Below are 21,639 nucleotides of genomic sequence, written 5' to 3' on the forward strand. Positions count from 1 at the left end.
AGGCAATCTACGAATGCTAAGTAACATTAATTATAAACCAGCCAGATTGTTCTAGCAGAAATACTCATATGAGTAGCACATCCACCACCCAGTTCTGTTATGAGGAACTTTGAGCAATTTCCTGAGTAATCCGATTTCCCTAAATGTTTAAGTACTTTTTAACACATATTCTATGGGTAGTAAAAATAAATGTTGGCTGCACAGCAGAGCCTCTGCTGAAATAACACATCCATCCTTGAATACAACCAGGATTTTTTCTGAATAGCAAGACCTCTCCCCGTTTTTCATGCCCAGTCCCCAGTTGTTTCTCTAGGGTTGTTGGCACATGCCTGGTTTTTGCTGCAGATGGAGCGAAAATCCCATTGCAGGGTCTAAACATTTCAGCTACACGAAGGGTAGTGTAGCCAGTTGCCCGTGACTCCATCAGCTGCCATTGCTGTCGCTCTTATGCTCTGTTTCAGTTTGCTCTTTCTGCTCTTGTGACTAATAAAATGTGTTAATTAGGTGCAGACTCGCAAGGGGTTGTGCTATTGGGAGACTCAGCCGGTGCTCACTTCCACATCCCTCCTGAGTGGATGACCGTCACGCAGATGTCAGCGGTGAGCAATCATGTTTGGGTCGCTGAAACAACTCCACCGCTGGTTGCTGTTTGCTTTCTCCCCTGTGCCGCAGGTTGCCAAAGGGAAACAAGTGCAAAATGCCTCATTGCATTGGAATTTATAGTTATGGTCTCACGTATGTCAGTCCCCTCCTGCAGCTGCTCTTCCAAAGTGCTACCACTGCTCTTCTTACATCTGTGCAATTGGGTCAGGGAAGAGTTTGGCTTCAGTGGCCCAGTGCTGGGCCAGAGACACAAACCAGGACATCTGGCTTTCCACGCACATGCCTGAAGCTCAAGGAGACCTGTGCTGTCTGTGGGAACAGTCCTGCTGTTAGCGGGCTTGCTGGTACGGCTCTTTGCTCTGCAGGTATTGCAGAAGTGACCCTGCTGACAGTCCAGGAAATTCTTTTTTAGGCACCTGGCTTTGAAATGATGTGTCCTGGGTTGTTTTCCCTCATCTGTGGCATATGTGAGATAGGTCTCGTAACTCCAGGGTTCAGGCTCTGAGGCTTGTTGAACAAATACATCTGCAGGTGTTTGAGGGTCATCCAGGGGTTTCTAATGAACGTCCTAAAGGGAAGAGTTTCTGCAGTGACTGTAAAATATCGCTGCCACACTGATGTCTATCTTTGGGCAATATCCCAGCATTTCCCATTTTCAAACAACAAAATGCGCCTGACTGTGAATTATGCTGAGCCTCAGCTGTTGCAGTTCACTGGCATGGAATGAAATAATTGAGGGGAAAAGATCATTCTAGCAAACTGCAATTGGGGGCTGGAGATAAACGCGCAGGTATGCTCCTGTCCTTCACTGTTGTTTCCTATCCTGAGCCAGCATCACTCGCTAGCCAGGGACGACTGTACATTGTCCTCTGCACGAGGGTCTGTTGCAGAGGGGTGAGCAGATAGATCATCATTGTCCACCTTCTCTGATGAAAACCTGCTACTCCTCCACTGGCCTCTGTAGAAGAAGGATAAAGACATTTTCTGGAGAACGATACTTATTCCAAAATGTCAGTATTTACAGTGCTGTTGGAGGTCTGAGAGTTTTGTATATCTTCCCACTTTTGCTTCCAGAGCTGACTTGATTTAAATGTTGCAGATTAACAGTTGTTTTTCTTTGTTAGACGTTTATGAACAACGATTAGACGAGTGACACTGATGACAGAGCTGATGATGAGCATAATAAATTAGCACTAATGATAATTGAGATTATCTTGTCTATTAAAGATGGTAATAATACTGATGGTGATGATGATTCTGGCAGTAACGTTGGTAGCAGAGCCGTGTAGGCAAGAATAGTTTTAGACTATGTCAGCATTTTATTATCACTGTAATGAAGGTTTAGAAAACATTTCTCTTACTTGAAGCTTGCTGGTCGACTAGCTGGATGGGTTGAGGTCTAGTAATGGCATGCAAAGACAGAAACTTCAAGGTCGGAAGCTGGAGTGCAGATTATAAAGTGAGTTTTGATGGCACCTTGTTACTGTCTGATGGGTACAGAGCAACTTGCATGGGAAGGGAACTGGTCCTCTCTGTGTAAGGCCCCACAAATATGTGCTTTCAGTGCTCAACTCCATCTGACCAGCATGTGGGGAAGATCAAGGACTGGCTGGAAAAGAAGTGGACTGCTTTGCTTTGCAGAATGGGTGACTCCAGGTTATAGCCAGTGCTCTGCACTGGGGCAAGGAGGGCAAAGAGAGATGTGTTCACTCTCTGGCCTTTTGTAGTCACTGCACTCACAGCATATAAAATAAAAGGAGTTAAGACATCACTGGAATTGGAGAAGATAAATACAATATATGAATAAGTAAAAAAGAAGCCTGGATTTCACACGCAGACCCAGAGCCACTGCAAGCCAGTCCTGGGAGAGATGTCTCTCATGCACCAGTACAAGGCACCATGGCTAGCGTCTGTTCTGAGCCCAGTAAGAAAGGGATGCATTAAAGTATTGCTTCAAATACCACTTATGGGAGCTAGCAGAAGAAGGTAAAAGAGGATAGTATAGATAACCTTATGTCCCTTCAGATGCTGGGTACCCTGAGCTGGGCAACGTCAGACAGACCTCTGAGAGGGGTATGGCACAGTATGTTGGTAATGTAGAGGAACTTGAAAAAGTCAGTTATAGCTACCCAGGACAGAGCAGAGCTGCGATAATTGCCTCACAGAAAGTGCAGCCCTCCTACAGCCAGCTGAGCTCTACACTAGTGCACTGCACAGCTGCCCAGGTGCCTAGGGTGCACAAGATCTGGGATAGAAAAGAACAGGTTCTTTTCTAGGACTGTTTTCAGGCTTTCCTACTGACCTGGCAAAAATACAGCAGTTAAATATTAATGCAGAGATACAGAGAGTTCAGTTGTATTAAAAAAACAGTATCTGTATTTAAACTCTAGCAATAATAAAAAGTCCTTTAATTTGCAGCTCCCCTTAAGTAAGAAAGTTGTCACCTGAGGACAAAAGTGCTAGCCAAAAAAATTTCTGAGCTAATTCAGACTTTGTCACTGCCTCTTCCTCTTACTTGTCCTCTGTGTCTTGCTTTCTGTGTGTAGAATGGCAATACCAGCAATTTAGCTGCCTCGGGGTTGTGAAGGTGTAATACTGTTGTCTCTTGATGTGTAGTATTAAACACCACTGGCAAATATCCTTCATCTGTAGGTTTAATTAACAAATTAACTGGCTTCAGTCCTTTTTCAGTGCAAGGCCTTCCTCAAGGAGAATTTCTAAGCACATCCAGGGAAAGGTTTTGTGACCACAGAGAGTGCAGAGACTCTATGTCCTAATCTCACAGAAAGCATTCTTAATCTGGGACCACAGCAAGAATTTGAAGTTAGGGCTCTGAGAGAGGAGGATAAGGCATTAGCCTTGTGTACCTGCTGTTCCCCCATGCTGTCAAACTCAAGACATTTCATTTTGGCTCTGCCAAAATTTCTTTGATAAAACACATAGAAAAATTAGTTTATCAAATGGTTTTCTCTACAGTCAATACTAAAGTCAGTTCAAAGCTTTAATTTTCATTTCAGTAGAATCTCAACCCTCTACATAGAACTCCAACTAGGAATTTCTGCCCCACCCTGCCCAGGATTTTTATCATGTGTACAAGGAAAGTCATGTGCCTGTTAATTCAGATTTATTAAGTGTATTATTTTATTACATTAATGTTTTTCCATATTTTAAGTATATATTTTATATGCTCTATATATTTCATATATTTCTTATCTATATGTAACCTTATACATGTTCACATATACAAGTGTCTACATATACAAGTGTAAAGTAAAATTTACACTTGGTAACAATGCTGTGGGCCCTTCTGTTAAACAGCACCACATCAGTGGCAGCTGTTAATTCCCGTTTTAAAACTAATTACGTGGGGAAATTATTTTTCAAGAGAGATGCTGAGAATTTGATTAAGAGGCTTTGCTGAATGGTTGCTTTCCCTGATTATGCTGCAAATAGTCTACCATGCAAAGGAGAATTAAGAATGAGTGAGGGAAGAAAGAGAATGTGAATGAGTAATTTCCTTACTGAAGCAGGCTTGGGATGTTGTTTGGGTAACTGGATGATCAGCACGAGGGTGACCAGAAAGGTATTTGGGCTGAACAGCTTTGGGATTCAGATCCCTGCTCCACTGTCTTAAGACCAGGTTTGGGAAGCTGTTACATACTGAATTTTGGATTTCCCAGTCTAGCTAGGAACTTACTGCCCTCTTAGTATTGGCCTCTCACAGGGGTAATATCCTCCCGTGTAATCCAGTGCAGGGGGACATGCCCGTGTCATACCTCCCATGTCAAGGAATGCATCAAGTTGCATCATTCACTTGTCTCTTATCAAGTCCCTCTAGTACCTTCCTGGACTTCCTGTTTTCTTAAACCTGAGTGACCAAATGCAGAGCCCTGGATCATGTTCATGCATTTGTCAAGGAGGCTGTTCTGGGGGTTGGAACTTGCAAGCACCTGAGTGCCAGTCTGCCCTCACTGATGCAGCTGCAGGCACTCTCAGCCCATTTTGTCTGTTGTCGAGTTTAAGATGTGCACTACATTAAAGTGGGGACTTATATTTTCCAGTGCTATTTCCAAAGCCTTTGCCTAGGAGCCAGTCACAAATGCAGTTATCATCCCTCTTAGAGTATGTTCTTCCCACAAAGAGCATATGGAGACACTACTTTGTGTGGAAAATGTCCATCTCAAGGTGGACACATCTTTGAAAACTATAGCTCAGGCATGTTATTTCTCCAGTTGAAAACAAACCAAAACAACTAAAATACCACCCCACCCTATGTAGCACTAAGGGAAATTACAAGTACCTTGATTTTGAAGTTTTTGACCAACCTGGTACTGCTGAGTCTCAAAGTCTACCCTACAGGGACCTAGCTGAGGTGCAGCAAATGCAGAAAAAATTATGTTGGGACTATCACTGAGGATACCTGCCTGCCTGTGCCTGAAGAGGCAGTCAAGCATGTGGCTTTGTCTTTAATCTGCCATCACTCCAGTAAATCCCCCAACACCCAGAGTGCAATTACAGGAAGAGAATTATACAGCTGTAAGAAGGGGATGAGGCAACTTTATTTTGGCTTTTTACTTGTCAATAGGTTTTGGGTTTGCCAGACTTTTCTTCTTTTAAAAGGTTCAGTAAGAATTCAGCTGAATGTTCATTCCTTTGACCTGAAAATTCAGACGCTAAAAATGAAGCGTAATGCAGTAGACATGCACTTGATGAGGTTTAGCAAAGCAGAAGAAATACTGGGGGTTTTGTGAGGTGGATGTTTTTTGTGGAATGCTAATGTTGAAAACACTGGTGTGTCTAGCGATGGATATTGTGCTCCTGCTGCTCTGTCCATCTGCTTACAATTGACTTCCAAATAGCTACTAAATGCAGCATTTTTCTGTTATAAGTCTGGGATAGAAGCTTCCTTTTAAATCTCATTTTAAAGACAATTTTATCTGGAGATAAAAGCACTGTATTTATAAATGTGCTGGAAATTATACCCTTTCTAGGATGATGCATTTTAAAACTCTTGGATCTCTATTTCATGCTGAATAAAGAGAAAAATAAATCCCACATCTATCTGTAATCCAGTAAATATCTATTTGCCAAAAAACTCAAGGGGTTCTCAGGTTGCATTAAAGTAACTGTTTCATAGTATATATTTCCTATTAAAAGAATTCATCATTTCTTTAAATGTGGGTTCAGCATGTCCCAACACTTATGCCACTGAGTTCTTTTTTTGCACCACTAGAAAAAACAGGAGTTTGATCTGTGAAAATCTTATTAAAAATGTTCTCTATCTTCCATCTAAATCCAGTGAGTTGCAAGGAAGTTTCTCCCAGCTAGTTCTGTGGTGACTAAGATGCTGCATTTTGGGGGGTATAAGGTAATAATTTTGCTAAATTCAAACCTATGTCACTTGCAGCTTTACAGAATAGAAATGTCATACATGCTTTTTAAAAAAATAGGCTGTGCTTTCCCCAAGAGCTCTAAGGCTTGCTTATTAGTATACTTGGAATAAGAAAGTCATCTGTGGTACTTAATGCTGTCACAAGGATTTGAACATCATCAGTCAGTATAAAAACAAATATTCAATTCCCCTGCAAATTAAGGGATACATTAGTGCTTTCAGGATTTCTGCAACTGTCATTTCTAACGACTCATATGAGTGTTAGGTTTCCAATACCCTTTTGTGTCCTGATTTTGAAAATCTACTGCCATAGCAACACTGAACCTTCTTCCATTTAAGCTAACTTGGTCCAGTGTAGTTTGTTGTGTATGTATTTAGCATCATCCATGGCTTTGGCTGCCCAGTGCAAGAGAAGAGGAAGGATTCGGGGAGATGTATTTCAAGACAGGACACATCTAGGAGGTGAGGGTGTTCCTTTGAAATGAGACCCATCTAGAGCATTTGAGGCTAAAATATGTCATTTGAAGCTAAGCTGGAATAACTTTCTAATCATTCTCTGTTAAAATCTGGCACGTAGGCTGAAGCATGGTTTCTCAGCCGGAATAGTCTAGAGAATGGTATTTAAACAAGACTGTACTCAGAAGAGTTTTAAGTTAAAAGTCAACATAGATCCACCTCTAGAGTGGGACACATTTGCATCTGAGACTAAGCAGAACGCAGTCTGTTAGACCATGCTTTCCAACTACATCACTGCAGTGTTCAAGGTCTAAGCATTCTTCTGAAATTTCTATTAACTACTCATCTTCACCCTTTGGTCCTGAAATATCTTCAAAAGTCTGGCTTTAAGAGCTTTGCTGGAACAGTGTCAGTGCTAAACGTATATACAGTTTTCAAATGCAACTATAATTCTAGGCTCAAATGTTCCTTTCCAAACCGATTTGCAACTCAATTAGGTTCTGGCTAATTCATATTTAAGCTATGTTTACAGGGGAAAGAAAAAAAAAAAAAAAGCAGTTAAAAATTATTGGGACTTGTACAGTGAAAATATTGTTTTGGAGTGCCAACAGGATATAATGAGAGAACAGGTCATAGAAGGATTTGTTTTAAAAATATTTAATCATTTTGGGGCTCTTTTTATACTTCTATATGCTGTGACTTATAAGAAATCATATCTATAGTCTGTTCTGTGCTAAGTGACTATTTCAATATTTCTGTCACCTTTAAAACAAAGCTACGAGGAGGCAAATATTGCAAATGGCCAAACCATACTGTACCCCTCCACTGCTGCTCATAGTTGTGCCCTTGGATTAAGTGCTTGTTTGCACACAAAATTTTGGCTTTGAAGAAGACAGCTTTGGAAGTTCCCTTCAGTCTCAAAAAACAATAATAATTTTTATATATGTGTGTGTGTATATGTACACACAGATATACACAAGGTCACATATATATATGTGAGAGAGAGGGAGAACCAACTGAAAGATAATTAAGCCAGACCCATTTTCACCTTGGTAACTAATGCAGACCTACCGTAAGTAGGTCAAAGATGCTGTTACATGCTTTAAACTGGCATCTGCTGTGCATTAGGCTGCTCAGAGCTTGGCTTCAGGATTTCTTCACCCCCACAACCCCCCCTTTCTCACCTCTCCTCCCCTTTCCCTGCATCTCCTCCCATCCTCTTACAGTCAAAACCCATAAACATATTCTCAAGCATAGCTCCCATTTACCTAAATGATAATTTTCTGGGAATGAGGACTTGGTGGGGACTGCAAGATTTAGCTCTTCTGTGGCTCCTCAGTTATCTCTGACCATCCTGGAGAAAGAATTACCCACCTGCTTGCTGTTTATAGCAGGGAGGGTTTAAGGAAACCCCACAATTGCTTGAAAAGAAATGAAGCTAATAAATTATACAGATTAAACCAGCCTGTAAATTCTCTGATTTTATGTTTTGACCTTCTTTTGGTTATTACCTTTTTCATCAGCAGTTTTTCACTATGAGCACACTGGATTTATGCATTTGTCTTTGCGAGCCTGGACTAGGAGGAGATGAAAATTTACTCCATGTTCTCATCCTTCTGAGGTAGTGCAATTTCTCAATGCCATTTTTCTCGCCTTTCCTGATTTTTTGGCACATTCAGAAATCAAAGTGGAAATGAACAAGGCACTGTGTTTTGAATGTGCAACATGACTCGCATCTGCATAGAGGCTTTCACAGAGGCAGTTGCTTAAAACCAGCGTTAGGGACTAATACCAGCAAAAGCAGAGAAGGGTAAAGGTTGCATCTATTTGCGTGGGAAGGTCATGGCAGACCACGTGTTTTTCTCCCCAGTCCCTGCCTTGCCCAGGGGCCTTTCTGACTGTTGCTTCAGTGCCAGCCCTGAAATTTGCAGTGAGGATCAGGCACAGGTTTTTTAGGGGGTCGGATGTTCACAGTTCATCTCGCTGAAGAGGGCAAGGGAGCCATATACTCTGAGGACGTCATGCTGTCATCTCTTCCTGCGCCCAAGGAAGGGCACCCACCTTTGGACAGGACAAATGCTGCAGCAAACCACTGCCCCATTGGGGGTCTGCACCTGCAGTACGTGCTCCACATCAGGAGCAGTTTTGGGCTCTTCCAGAATTAAAGGGTGCCAGGAGATGCAATTCAGATATCTCTTCTGCTTTTTCTTCTTCTGTACCTTGATATGCCCATCTTACAAAAGTTTATCTTTTCAGCATATGTGTAAATAGTTACTGCTACAGCTAAAGTTACAATTGCTGCTGCCTGGCTAATGCTCCAAAGTCCTCGAGTTTGCTGAAAGGGTTTTTTGTCTGTGAAGGTGAAACCATGTTGATTTAAAAATTTCTCTTTCAGAAATCATTTGCTAATCTCCCAATGGCTTTCACTGATGAGCTTGACTGGCCCCAGTTCTCAGAGATCACTGGATTTCTGAACTCCACCATTGGGTAAGCCGACAGGCAGGCTGGCCAAATCGTAGCAAGTCTCAAGGTCCCTCAAAGCACAGCAAGAAAAAAAGGTGCTTGAGGAAAGATAAAAATGCTGTGCTTTTGCTCTTTCTAAAACCAAGATCAACACCAGATCCAGGGATTTTAAAAAATCTTTTAAATATATAGACAATGCACTGTACCCTAGCCCAGTCTGCCTGAAATTCAGGGTAGTTTTTAGAATTGATCAAATTGTAATTTAGAAGGAAAAAATAATGAACAAATAAAAACCAAACTCACTTTTTTCCAAATTCTGTGGTAGGGAGAAGGGGAGCACTGCTGAAACTAACAAAAATCAGCATTTTCCTTTTCATAGGGTTTTTTTTTCTCTTTCCCTCTTCCTCCTGTTTTCTTTTTGCTACTGAAACAGTGGAATAAATGGTAATCCCAGGGTCATTTCATGGTGTTCCCTTTTTTGGGACAATCTTTCTTCTTTTTTTTTTTTTTTTTTTCACATTTAGAGGGAAGTAGCAAAAGAAGAATTTGGAAACGCCTGTGACCTAATTTGCTGTGTTACATTGGCTCATGTGGATGGGGAGGATGCAGGGATAGATGGAAAAAAAGAAGTCTCTGCCAGAAGGGAAGTAAAATAAAGTCCAAACACAAAGAAAATACCTTGAAATGCCTGCAGTTTTAACTGTGAAGTTAAAAAAAAATCATAATTTTCTTAATCACCTTTCTGGCCAGCATTAAGAGGCCCTTGACTCCTGCCAGAACTGAAGGATACAGTCATCAACAGTGTCTGGTCTCACCTGACTTTCAGATAATTTTTATTTTGTGTGTCTAAGGTAGGTCATGAATACAGTGAAATGCCAATCCAAGCATGAGTCAAGCCTAAAGAGGCTCTCTACCAACAGAATTAAAAAGTTGGCAGAATATTTTCTTTTCCAGGAAAAATATCTGTTGCAGCATACACTTGTACTTTTTGCTTCCTTTTTTCTCCCTGTGCAAAAAACAGGCTCCCAGCCTCAGCTACATTCACACAGTGTGCTTTAAGGTGGTATACTACTTGACATGCCAACAGAGAAGACCTATGCAGCCTCCTCTCTCAGAGACAGCAGCAAAACTGATCTTTAAAAATCTATTCCAGTGTCCATCTACTCAAAACACAGTATTTAACTGGGCTCCAAAGAATCTGAAGTTCACACGTGATCAGAGCTTAGTATTGACCCTGAAGGTGTCAGTGATAGGCCTTGGTTCAGTGTTCAGTTTTTAATCTTCCTTGTCTGGAAGGAAAAAAAAGGACTGCTTGGGACTTCAAGATGTTTTTAAGAGAAGGTGGTTCAAAACCCCACACCACAACGACTAAGTGTGGTGGAGACTGGTCGGCAATGTGCAGTGGGAACCTCCCATTTATTCCGAACCTGCAGGAATAGAGACACAAACTGATCTGATGCAGTCCGTGCCCGTCTTTCCCACCCCATGATGGGTGAACAGAGACACTGCTTTTTAACCAGTATCCTCTGACACAGAAGGTCTGTTTGCTTCTCCTCATCCACCTGCCTGCTATGCCGAAAACCAAACAGCTCGGGCGTTTCTTGTGTAGCCCGTTGCATGGTGACTGGTTGATGTTATCATGCATTTCTAAGTAGGTAGTTACATTTTATTGCTGATTTCAAAACTTATCGTTGTCATCTGTTTCTCTACATTCGTCCAGGTTTGCTGTTCTTAAGCAATGGTATTTAAGTTATCTGATTCCTTTGGTGACTAAGTTCAGACACAAAATCATCAGCCCCGATAGAGATGACCATGTACTCATGGCTGGGAGCATGATCTTCTCAGCAGTTTCCCTTTGAGCTCTCATCCTTTTCATTTGCATTTTCATTTTTCTCAACAGTGCAAAGTAAAGGAGAGAACTAATCACAGTCAAGCATAACTTGTTTTCAGATCAATCAGTCTAAGATTTATGCATTGGGAAATGAATGTCCTGCCAATATTTCTTCTCTTTTATTTACTGTTCCATAACAACCAATTGAAAAGTCAATGAGCAATCAACAGGATTGTTTTGATAAATGATGTGTAACAAAAAGGTTTTTAAACACCTTATCTGAAAGACCAGGACAAAAGCATCCTGGATGGAACAGTTTCAAAGAAACTCTCCATCAATTTATAGTTTCTGAGATGGTATCTTTGGCTTCTATTTTAGGCCACCCTGTTCAAGATGAAAAAATTTTATGACCACAAAAAAAGAGAGATGGTGAAATAGAAGTATATACATAACTGGTTCACAGAGTTGTTCAGAGATAAGAACATACTTCACTTTTAATATCAGCTGTCTTTTCATCAGTATCATATGAGTTTAGCAGCTTTCATTTTCTCAATTTATTTCAGAGGGTGGACAGACTCTCTGTATCTACGTTTACGCAGGAGAAATCGCTGTAATCACAGAGACTTACAGAACATTTCCCAGAATGGTATGTTAAGTTTTTTCACTTTTTTTTTTTAAACTTTACTAGTCTCATACTTGATGCTGCATTAATGAACATCTTTCAGAAACAAAGAGAAAACCCTTCCTAATTGCATGTGTTTCTTACGGAAAATTAGAGAACAGCACTTCTTTAACTCAGAGTCTTTTCTTCAGGCTCTGAGTAGGGATCACCTTTATCCACACACTGACTAAGAATTTCCACTGGGCTAAAAAAACAGTGTACCCCACTGTAACTCTATGGAGGGGGGGCAGGGTTGGCAATGGTCAAAAGGGAGGATTTACAGGGATGTCACTAGTAGTGATGGAGCTATAAGGTCTCCCCTCCATCTCCTCCAGAGGCTGTGGCATGGTCCCTGCTTGCTTTCACCCCCCTGCTCTGCACTCCTATGGGGGCTGCCAGGAAGGCCCTGCACTGCAGCCCGCAGTAGCACAGGGGACTCACAGGGCCGCCACACCAGCAGGCAGAGAGGGCACAAAACAATCATCAGTCTCATAGCAAGGGTGTCCATGACATCCTGTGACATCCTTTGGAGCTAGAGACCAAGAAGCAGCAGTTCTCTTGCAAAACTGGGGAGGTCAATGGTGCAGGCATCTTCATGTGCTCTTAGAACAGATTTTAAAGGAGTAATAAAGGACAGACAGGTAAACCAAATTTGGGACAAAACTTAACATTGTTAAGTTTTAATTAGTTAGTTTTGTGAGGCTGGCTTCACATCTTCTTTCTATGAAATAACATCCTATGTTGCCAAGGGTATATGCAGCAGGCCTAATCTACCTAGGAAGTGTCTTGCATGGTACCTCATAGGAAATGTTTGTGTACAATGAAGAAGAGGAAGATTAATACAAGAAATAAGAGATGGGTGGAAAACCAGCTAACCAGGGAAGAGCAGCATGTTTCAGAAAGGAGCCATGCATCTCTCCTGAGGCTTACGCTGCTTAACATTTGGAGTGGTGACCATAGAGCAAAGACCAAGGTGAATGCTTGATGGCATCTGTGAATGATGCAAAACTGCAAAGTATTAACCATCCTGAAGTGGGCCACATCCTTACACAGGAATAATTTAGATTAATTGGGAACAACAGTGACAACAATTGCAGCAAATACAATTGTACAAGACATGCATGTCAGAGCTATTGACAAAACTCTTCTCTGTAAACTAGTGGCTCGTTGGCCATAGGTGGTGGAAGGAGAGAAGCATTGGGGTGCAAAGGGGAATTTCAAGGAACAACCGGGAGTGCAGGATAGAGCTGGAAAGAGACTAAGGGTGGTGCAAGATGCATCACACACAACATTTTCTCTAGAGAGAGGGAGACAGTCCTTCCTCACATAAACCACTGATAAGACCTCAGAATTTGGTCCCTTTTGCCTAGGGAGGACTGCCTTTGGTGGGAATAGATACAGAGAAGGGCTTTGGGGAAGATTAAGACAATGTAGACTTCTGAAGGGATGAAGACACCCTGGCAATTGAGCAAAGCAAAAATTAAAAGGGATTATGGTTTTGAATCCTTTTGAGGCACAAACACCACAGAGTAGGAAGAATGATTTAAACTGAAGGATAGTTCTGGTACAAGAACATGGGTTTTCACTAATCCTACCTCTCTTTGGAGGGAATATGTAAAAAAAGGTTACTATCAAGGATTGAAAACCTAGAATAGCCTCAAAACAGAGGAGTGGGACCAAAAAAGAAACCCTAAGTTGTTTCAAGACAGAATTTGATTAAATTTGTCAGAGGGGTTATATGAAGGGATGACAGTAATCTCCCTTAATTAAGGTTTATGATGTTAGCTTTTGTGTGTTGGATTAGGTGATGTCCCCAACAGCAGGTTTAAAAGATACTTGATTATTCTATGATTATCACATTGTGTTTCTATTGTATTTAAGTAATTTACATGCTTCAGAAAACTGGCTGCAGAAGCCTGGGAAAATTTATTCTCTTTGGATAGATAATTTGACTTTATGGGATGCTCTTCCTCTCCAACAGATGAGTCATGTCGGCTGCAAGTGAGGAGCACTGCTGCCCCTAGTGCTACTTAGAACCTTGTTAAATGCTTGGGATTTCCTGCAAGATTTAGGATCAGAAATGGTCTGCCCCAGTCCCCCACCTCCGACAGACAGAGATTATACCAGGTAGAAGAGGTTGCACAGACAGGTACCATGATGCAAGGATGACTTCCAGGCTCAAGAGGGCATTTTCACCTAAAAACATTGCCTTCTGGTGCCATCACCGGTGCCACTGGTGATGCCTCTCATACACCTTCCTTCTTCCTGTGGCACACGTGCTGCTCCTGAGGCTTTGGGTCTTCCGCACAAGTGTTTTACAATGTGTTTGATGTCCTGGGTCGGGTGTTTCTGACTTTCTCATCTGTAAGTCGCAGGGCACTAGAGTAGGTGGCTCCCATTACTGAAGTCCCCCAGATGGGTTTTCTAGTTAGAGAATTAAAAAAAGGCCAAACTAGATGGTCAATGGATGACTAGATGTCAATGGTTCTTCTCATTTATATCCAGTTCATCTCAGTACCTGATACCTTATTACCTTGTTCTGCTCTCTTTATGTTAATGAGGGTTGTACTTTCTGCTTTTCATTTTTCCCAATTCCCTCACAGACTTTTAGAAAAAAAAACTTTCACTGTGTGCGTCGTTCCTTTTTCTATCCTTTTCACATATCTCCTTTCCACTTACGCTACAGACACCTGCAGGATATAAAAGGAGGTGAGCCTGTGTCAGGGCAAAAGACTCTGAAGAAAATTGAGAAGGGAATTTTAAAAAGGGAAAAATTACAAGTGACAGAAAAATCCCAGGATATCGTCCCTCAGTATCTTCTCTTAATCATCGGACTGACACCACATTGTAAAGGTTCAGTTTTATTTCCTCATTTGGCCTAATGGTTTCCCCGAATGTGAGGCTTTAAATGGCTGCTCTCAGTGTCAGTAAAGCAAAAAGCTGGCCAGCAACCTGACCTAGCCCCAGCTGGGACAACTTAACCTTCCTCTGAAAATGATGTTCACAGCCCCACATATATGCAATGAGAGGACAGGACATTAGAGATGCAGTTCTGATGGGGCAGGCATGCAGCCGAGAGCCAGAGCCCAGGGATGGCAAACCAAGCCAGGGACTGAAAGCAGTGCTCGTCTCCAGCCCTCCTGCAGAAGCACCAGCGCTGGTCAGAGCTCAGCATGGAGGGACTTTCCCCCATTGTCCTTCTTGGGACATGCATCTTCACCCTGGAGAAGGGCATCCCCAACCTCCGTGTTAGCAGGATTTCTGCCTTCTCTTTATCGAAACCACCCCTTATCCCCTGGAGATGGGGGACCCTTCCCTCCTCTGCAGCTGGCTGCAGGGTAGGGTGGGCCAGGGAGAGTGCCCCTCAGCTCTCCATGTATGTTATCTATGGTCTCTGAATATATTCACATCAGAATTGCTGATGTTCATTTTGGGTGACCAGCTTTGCTCACCAGGCACCCCACAAGGTGCTTGGTATATGACATAGAGGTTAAGTCTGTTCTATGCCACTGTTACTGCTTTCAGCTTGTGGCTGCACAGCAAGCAGCTCACAGCCCTAACCAATGTTCTCCATCAAAGTGGCTTGCTGAACAGTTTTCTACAGATAATTTTTATTGGTTAGTTTTTTTCAATATGGTTTTGGTGTCTTGCCTTCCAGCAGCTTGTCTCAGGTTTGTAGGCCATGTGCTATTTCTGGTTTTTAACTGGGTGAGTGGGATCCTCAGGTGTGAGGGCCAGGCATGAATGCTCAGGTGTGGAGTTAGAAAGTTATTCTAAATGTTCTCGAGCATGTGTTGAAGATCTCTTGTTTTGATAGAAGTTTCCTGGTAGTAAAATCTGTTGCTAAAATATTCCAAAAAATCATTAGATAAACACAGGGAAAGTGAATACTCTCAGAATTTCTAAATAATCTGGCGATTGTCATCCATGTTTTTCATGAGATACTTGGATAATGTATGCTATTTCAAGACATGGGTATTGCATATTCCTTTGCCATTTGTAGTCTGATCTATCTCTTTAGGATTCTTGCCTTTGACCAGAAAAATTAGGCCTTGTTAACACATGTTGTGGCTCACTGAGCCATCAGACACCAGATATCTCACACTGGCTTCAAAACCAGTTTAGAAATAATAATTTCTATTTTTTTTTCTTCATCTGTCTTGGGAAGTCTAGTCCACCTGGAGCTCATTTGGGGAAAACTAGAGACTTTTTTCTTTGCACCATTATATTTCCAATTGCTTTTACAGCATAAGGAAGCAGAAGACTCCAAGTCAACAAACCATTCTTGTCCATGCAGCACTTTTGGTGCTATCCGGACCCAGGTTCTTTCAGTGCTTGTTAGTGCTGCTCCATGTCAGACACACAAGGTCTAAGAGCAAGAAAATCAAGAAGTGCAGCTCAGGTGTTCCAAGGTTTATGAAATTCAGGGTTGCTCACAAGCAGAAGCAAACCTAACCCTGACTCCCCACCAAAACTAAAAAAACCCACTGGTCTGAAAATGTTTGAAAAGCAATAGAGAGGGGCAGGAGAGATCCAGGAATAGCTGCCAGGACATTCAACAGTTATAAGGGTAACTGTTCTGCCTCATCTCTTTTTCTCTCTTGAATGTTTTAATCACAGATTTCATCCTGTATCACAAAAATGTCCTTGAAGGCTCAGTTTAGCCATGAAAACAGTTCTCTAAAAACTCCTTCATTTTCTTGATGTTTTTACTTGATTTGTAACTGTGCTAATGCTTTCCATGGAGTTGCTTATACCTGTGTATGCTTGTGGAGGTAATACATATCCAAGAACAGCTTTACTTTTTGTAAATACATTTTCAATTTCTAGAGATCCCAATAGTTTATTTGTGCTGGAACTCCAGCCCCAGTCTGGGGAGTCATGCAGCAGAATGGCTTAACAGAGGGGTGTTGAACTCTAGCTGAAAAAAGGGCTATTAACCAGAAAAAAAATCAACTCGTGGTAGTTATATTCCAAGACATATTTTCTAAGGATTTTGTGGGGCTCTTATTCTGTTGAAAAGAGCTTCTTGATAGAAGGGCTGTATTTTGAATGGACCAGCAACCCTCAGGAGAGAAGCAGCAGAGAGATACATTAATTTTTAGCTTGGAAGAACTGGATTATTTAAAACATAAAGGACTCCTTGATAAATGCGGTTGGCATCACTGTGAGTGATAATAACAAAGGCACCACTATTAAAATGCAAGTGTGTTATGGCTGCCTTAGGGGTTTTCCTCTTAGATCTTTCCCCTATACCAATCCAGCAGGGATTTAATGATGTTCTGTCCAAAGTTTCCCCCCAGGAGCTGAGGGGAGGACAGGATTTGCTCCTCAAAGCAAGCTTCAGAGGCACAGTGCAGAAAAGAGGAGAATAGAGAGACCAGGGAAGAGCTGAGCAAAGAATAGAGGGAATGTAATACAAGAGGAGAAGGAATGAGAAAAGAGGAGAGAGTGAAAATACTACAAAATAAAAGGAAGTACAACCTGTAGGGCCTGCTTCTCTGAAGTTTATGTTTCCGTATGTTGCTGTGAGGTGAGCTTTGTGCAATCACAGTCCATTGAACAAAGCATAAAGCCTTTTTTGGCTCGTCGTTTGCTATCACTCTTGCACTGCAGGTGATGGAGTTTGATTTGTGCACTGTGGATAGTTGGGATATATATGCATAGCCTTTAGAGACCTGCTAGTAAGTTTTATGCATAAAAGCTTTCCTAACTGGGAATGCTTTTCTCATTCAAGACGTAAATGAAAGATTATAGACACTCACAGATGCTTAGGTGTAGTTAGCTCTCTTCCTGGAGGAGGAGAGATTTGCATCCAACCATTTGGGTGAATTGCCACTGAAATGCAGAGCTTCTTTGGAGGGGTGCAGCTGGCCTAATACTATTTTTCATAAGTCTGCCACTCGTGGGGAGAGCAATGCAGACACCCAAATGTTGCTGTCAAGTGCTATTTAAGATTCTGTACAGCATCTTTCCCACCTCCAGCTGCCTCTCCAGAAGTGCACAATCTCTCAGGCATCCTGTGTTGTATCTGCCAGCCCTGCTGCAGGTGTCTTGGATACTCTGGGATGTCAAAAATGGCACTTGGTGCCTATGTTTAGGACCTGAATCAGTCCCAATGTGGTATAGCTGTGAGACGCTTACTCTCTCAGAAGAGTGAGAACAGTTCCCTTTGCAATTTATAGGGAAAGTTAAAAGTAGATCAACTGTTGACAAGTCAGGTTGGCTGGTTTACAAGAGACTACTATGTTCAACAGATGGGAAGAAGCTGCCAGATCTGGATTAAAAGCCAGATCCAAACAACCCAGCACTTAAAAGTATTTGATTTTCTACAGTCTGAAGTGTGGGACTCAGGTAAGAAGCAGCAGGTCCCTGGATATAGCTTTACTTCCTAATGCTGGCACCCAAAAAGGTTACAGAGATTACTTGTTGTTCCATTTTTGGTTTTAATGCTTCTACATTCTTGGAAATATGCAATGAAGTTGGGTTTTGTGCTTCATTTTGTTTGTCACTATAACGATGTACTATTTCTCTTATTCCCACTGCGTGTGATCAGGTGGTTCTTCAGGAAACCTCCTCTATTTAATAAAAAGGTGAGTGTTTAATGGGATTCAAATGCTGACTGGGGGTACAGAAGCCTTACTGAAGAAGCCTACTTCTTTGAAAGAAGCAAACAAAGCACTGCAAGGAAACTATTATCCACAAGAGTCCTAAAAAGCACAGCTTCCCTTGGCCACTGTGCTCTGAAGTGCTGGCTATTTCTTCTCTGGTATAAACATTCATCAGCAGAAGAAAAACTGTTTTAAAGTGTGGATGTCACAATCTCCAGAGCCTTGATCTTGGCCCAGTTAAGCCAGTGGGGCATTTCCACTGCTTTTAGGGAAGAGTCTAAGCCTTTCCCTAAATCTGTGCTTTCTGTCCCCCTAACTGCATTACTCCCAGTTTGTAGCAGTGTAGATAAACACGAGCAGGTCCACTGTGTTATCTCCATATGGATGTGATTGAGTATCTATTGGATAGTGAGAGGCAGCAACTCTCCTTTTTAGATTAATTTGGGTGGGCTGTGGGGCAGTTGGGTTTGATTTAGTTTGCTTGATGCTGATATAGTTTTATAGGGATTGATTGTTCTTACCTCAGGAAAAAGTAGTAAGAATCCTTGCTAAACCGTTAGCACTGAACTTCAAACCACATCCTGATTTGATCTTGAGCCTAATCCTACACATAAACTTAGTTGTCAGCCAAACATAGTCTTCCTCTCCCATCTCTGATTAAAAACTTCCCATCTTGATTTATGTCTTTGCCCCAAAATGAAATGGCTTGATTTGGCTTCTGAGTAATATGAAGAAGATAGAAAGCCAGCAGAAAAAACAGTGAAAAAGACAAGTCTGTGAGGGACAAAAGGGAGAAGCAAAAAAACCTATATTTAAGAAACTTTACTAAAATATAAAACTATATAAAAAAAAAACACACCCAAAAAACCAACAACAAAAAACCCTCTCCCAAATGTAGAAGCGTAGTCATCTGAGCATCAACCAAATCTAAACAGACTACTTCCAAATGTGATCTCATACAAGCATGGTGTGTGATTCAGACACTGAGAACATATTTTCCATTAATATAGCTGTGTATTTATCTTTTAGCTTAGCCAGAAACCAGCTGTTGGACAATCCAGCCATAGTTATCTATGCTACGATTGGAAATGATGTCTGCAATGGGTAAGGTGTAAAGCAAATTAACATTTATATTATCATAAATTTGACTTCTTTAGAATACTGCTGGCTGCTTGGACATTTATGTCTCATTGCTTTGCGCTTCCCCATGATGGCATTTTCCTTTGCTATTGATCTGTGCTTCATTCTTATTTTTCTGCTGAAAATACTGGTTGTTGCCTTACCTGTATTTGTCATAGCCACTTACCAGTCCTCATTCAGAGCTTGTGTGTCTTATTTGCTTTTAGAAGCTGGTGATAAAGTGACCGATGGCATGTCTGAAGTATAGTATTTCTAACTTAGCAGATGAAATGAAGTATAACAACAGGAGGGGGAAAAAAAGAGTTTAAAAGCGTGTATATCTGTCTTACCCAGTGTGTCACCTCCTGTCAGAAGGGAGAGTGTGACTAGTTTACCTTTTCTGAAGAATGACAATGTAGTCCCCTGTCGAGGTCTATTTTCACCCTGCCTCTGCTGCACGCTGCCTGCAGTCTTTGCTGTGCTCTCCTGACGAGGTGTTTTGTCTTTCTGGCTTTACTCACGTCATAAGCTCAGCAGGAGAATGAACAGAAGCTTTCAAAACTAATAGTTCTGGCATTATCCATTAGCAATGCTCGCAGGGACACCAAGAGGTCACTAGTTGGATGCTTCCCTTCCTCCCAGTAGTGGGAAGACAGAAAACACCTTGCAACCAGTCCAATACACAGCACATCCACACCACAGTTTTGGTTTTGCAGGTGGTCCAAATGCTGTTGTTACTGTAATGTTATTTTCACCATGATGTATCTTCAGGTTTTCTTTTAAGTGGAAGAAATAAACCTGGCTTATGCGGAGACTCTCAAAACACTCATTTTAATAAATGACGCACACTCAGCTAAGTCCTGTTCCAAAGTTTTTGAAAAGTCTCACCTGCAGGTTGTACAATGCAGTTGGAGCTATTACACAGGCTGTCAGACTTTGACATTAAAATATCCTGATTTTGGTATCCTAAAACTTTGCTTAACAGCAAGTGCTTGGGTTTAATTGCTCCAGACAGGGACAGCCAGAGGCCAGGCAGGGCTTTCCTTGCCACCATAGCACCTGGGAACCCTCAGCCGGCACAGAAGTGGGACCACAAGGTCCTTCCCTGGCACCATCATCTCCCTGGCCACATGCAGGCAGCATGCAGGAAACACCTCCCATGAAACCTTCACCCTTGGCATCTCCCTCTGGTGCTCATGCTCTCTCCGCACCCCTGCCCAGAACTGCCAAATCTGCCCTCAGCACCACCCTCCTGTTATGGGAAGGATGCACAAGTCCTCAAAAGTAACACCACTGCCCTTCGACTGAGTGGGAAAAGCAGTCACAGACCTCCTGGTACTTGTTGACAAGACTGTCCCGGGCATCTGTTTATTGTGAAATTTATGAAGGTATCATTACAACCACCCCCAGGATGATGACCCCTTCCCCCCCCACCCCGCCCCGCAAAAGAGTGCCCTCGCTGAAGTTTGTGGCTCCTGCCACAGAGACTTTCGAGGTGTCTTCTCCCAGTCTTGGCCCAGGCTCTGTTGTGTACATATTTCAATTCTGCTATTTCACTGGCTTTGCTAAAAGCACCTCTTTTTTCCTTTGTTTTATTCCTCATTCTGCAGGTTATTCCTTTTACTTCCCCTGTCTCTAACACTGATTTCTATTCTTGCCTGAAGTAAAAAGAAATTTTCCACAAATTTAAACCATTTTGGCCTTGCCTTGCCCATTTATATGTTCTAAACCAGTATTTATTACTTGAAACTCTGCTGTCTTTTTATGCCAGCGTCCACTACCTGGCAGAGACACTTTTGTCTGCTCAAATTCTCTCTACTGTCTGTTTTCTTCCAAAACATTTGCACCATCAAAAGAGGCTATCAGGCTGTAGTGATCCCTGTGACTCCAGCAAGGAAAGATGCTGCAGCTTCTGTAGTAACATGCTGTTTCCATGCTGTTTCCATCGAGTGGGATGTACAGAGGAGAGAGATTTTTTCAGTGTCCAGTCACTGCGTATATCTGCCCTGGCTCTGATGTACCCACAGAGGTTATGGAGGATGTGGAGCAGCCGATGGGCTTGACTTCAAAACTAGGGCTTGACAAATAAAAACCTCTTCAAGGACAGCTTTAAACAGCAGTAATAGAGCCTTTCTGGCCTTATCCTGTATTTTACCTTCAAAAGAGAGCAGCGTGCTGAGACCAGAGACACAGTTCTTAGCCAAAGCATTGTTAAAATGTCAGTATTTCATCCCATGAAGGGCAATGAGTAATATGGATGTTTGTAGAGGAGAAAGATAATGAAATTGGCAGCCTGTGTTACACACTCCCAGTAGTCTCCACACTGTGGTGTCCAAACAGGGGGGTTAGAAAAATAAAGACAGATGGCAATGGTATCTCTCAGCCCACTGAGGTGTAAATGTGGGACACAGTGTGGGACACAGAGACCTGGAAAAAAAAAAATCAGACAAGAAAATAATGAGCACCAGCAGTCTCAAATGCTGTACAATTATTGCATGTATTA

At 42.0% G+C, this 21,639-nt stretch overlaps 1 protein-coding gene across 1 annotated transcript in view; it reads left to right on the top strand.

The window, feature by feature from the left end:
• AOAH (acyloxyacyl hydrolase) overlaps positions 1-21,639 on the top strand; it is an 83,359-nt gene that overhangs the window by 41,992 nt on the left and 19,728 nt on the right. The window contains 5 exon segments of the mRNA XM_074858520.1: positions 505-599; positions 8,847-8,938; positions 11,309-11,391; positions 17,963-17,999; positions 19,047-19,121. Of these exon segments, the coding sequence (XP_074714621.1) occupies positions 505-599; positions 8,847-8,938; positions 11,309-11,391; positions 17,963-17,999; positions 19,047-19,121 (382 nt within the window).

Source organism: Strix uralensis, chromosome 1 (assembly GCF_047716275.1).
Source record: "Strix uralensis isolate ZFMK-TIS-50842 chromosome 1, bStrUra1, whole genome shotgun sequence".
NCBI classification, from domain to species: domain Eukaryota; kingdom Metazoa; phylum Chordata; class Aves; order Strigiformes; family Strigidae; genus Strix; species Strix uralensis.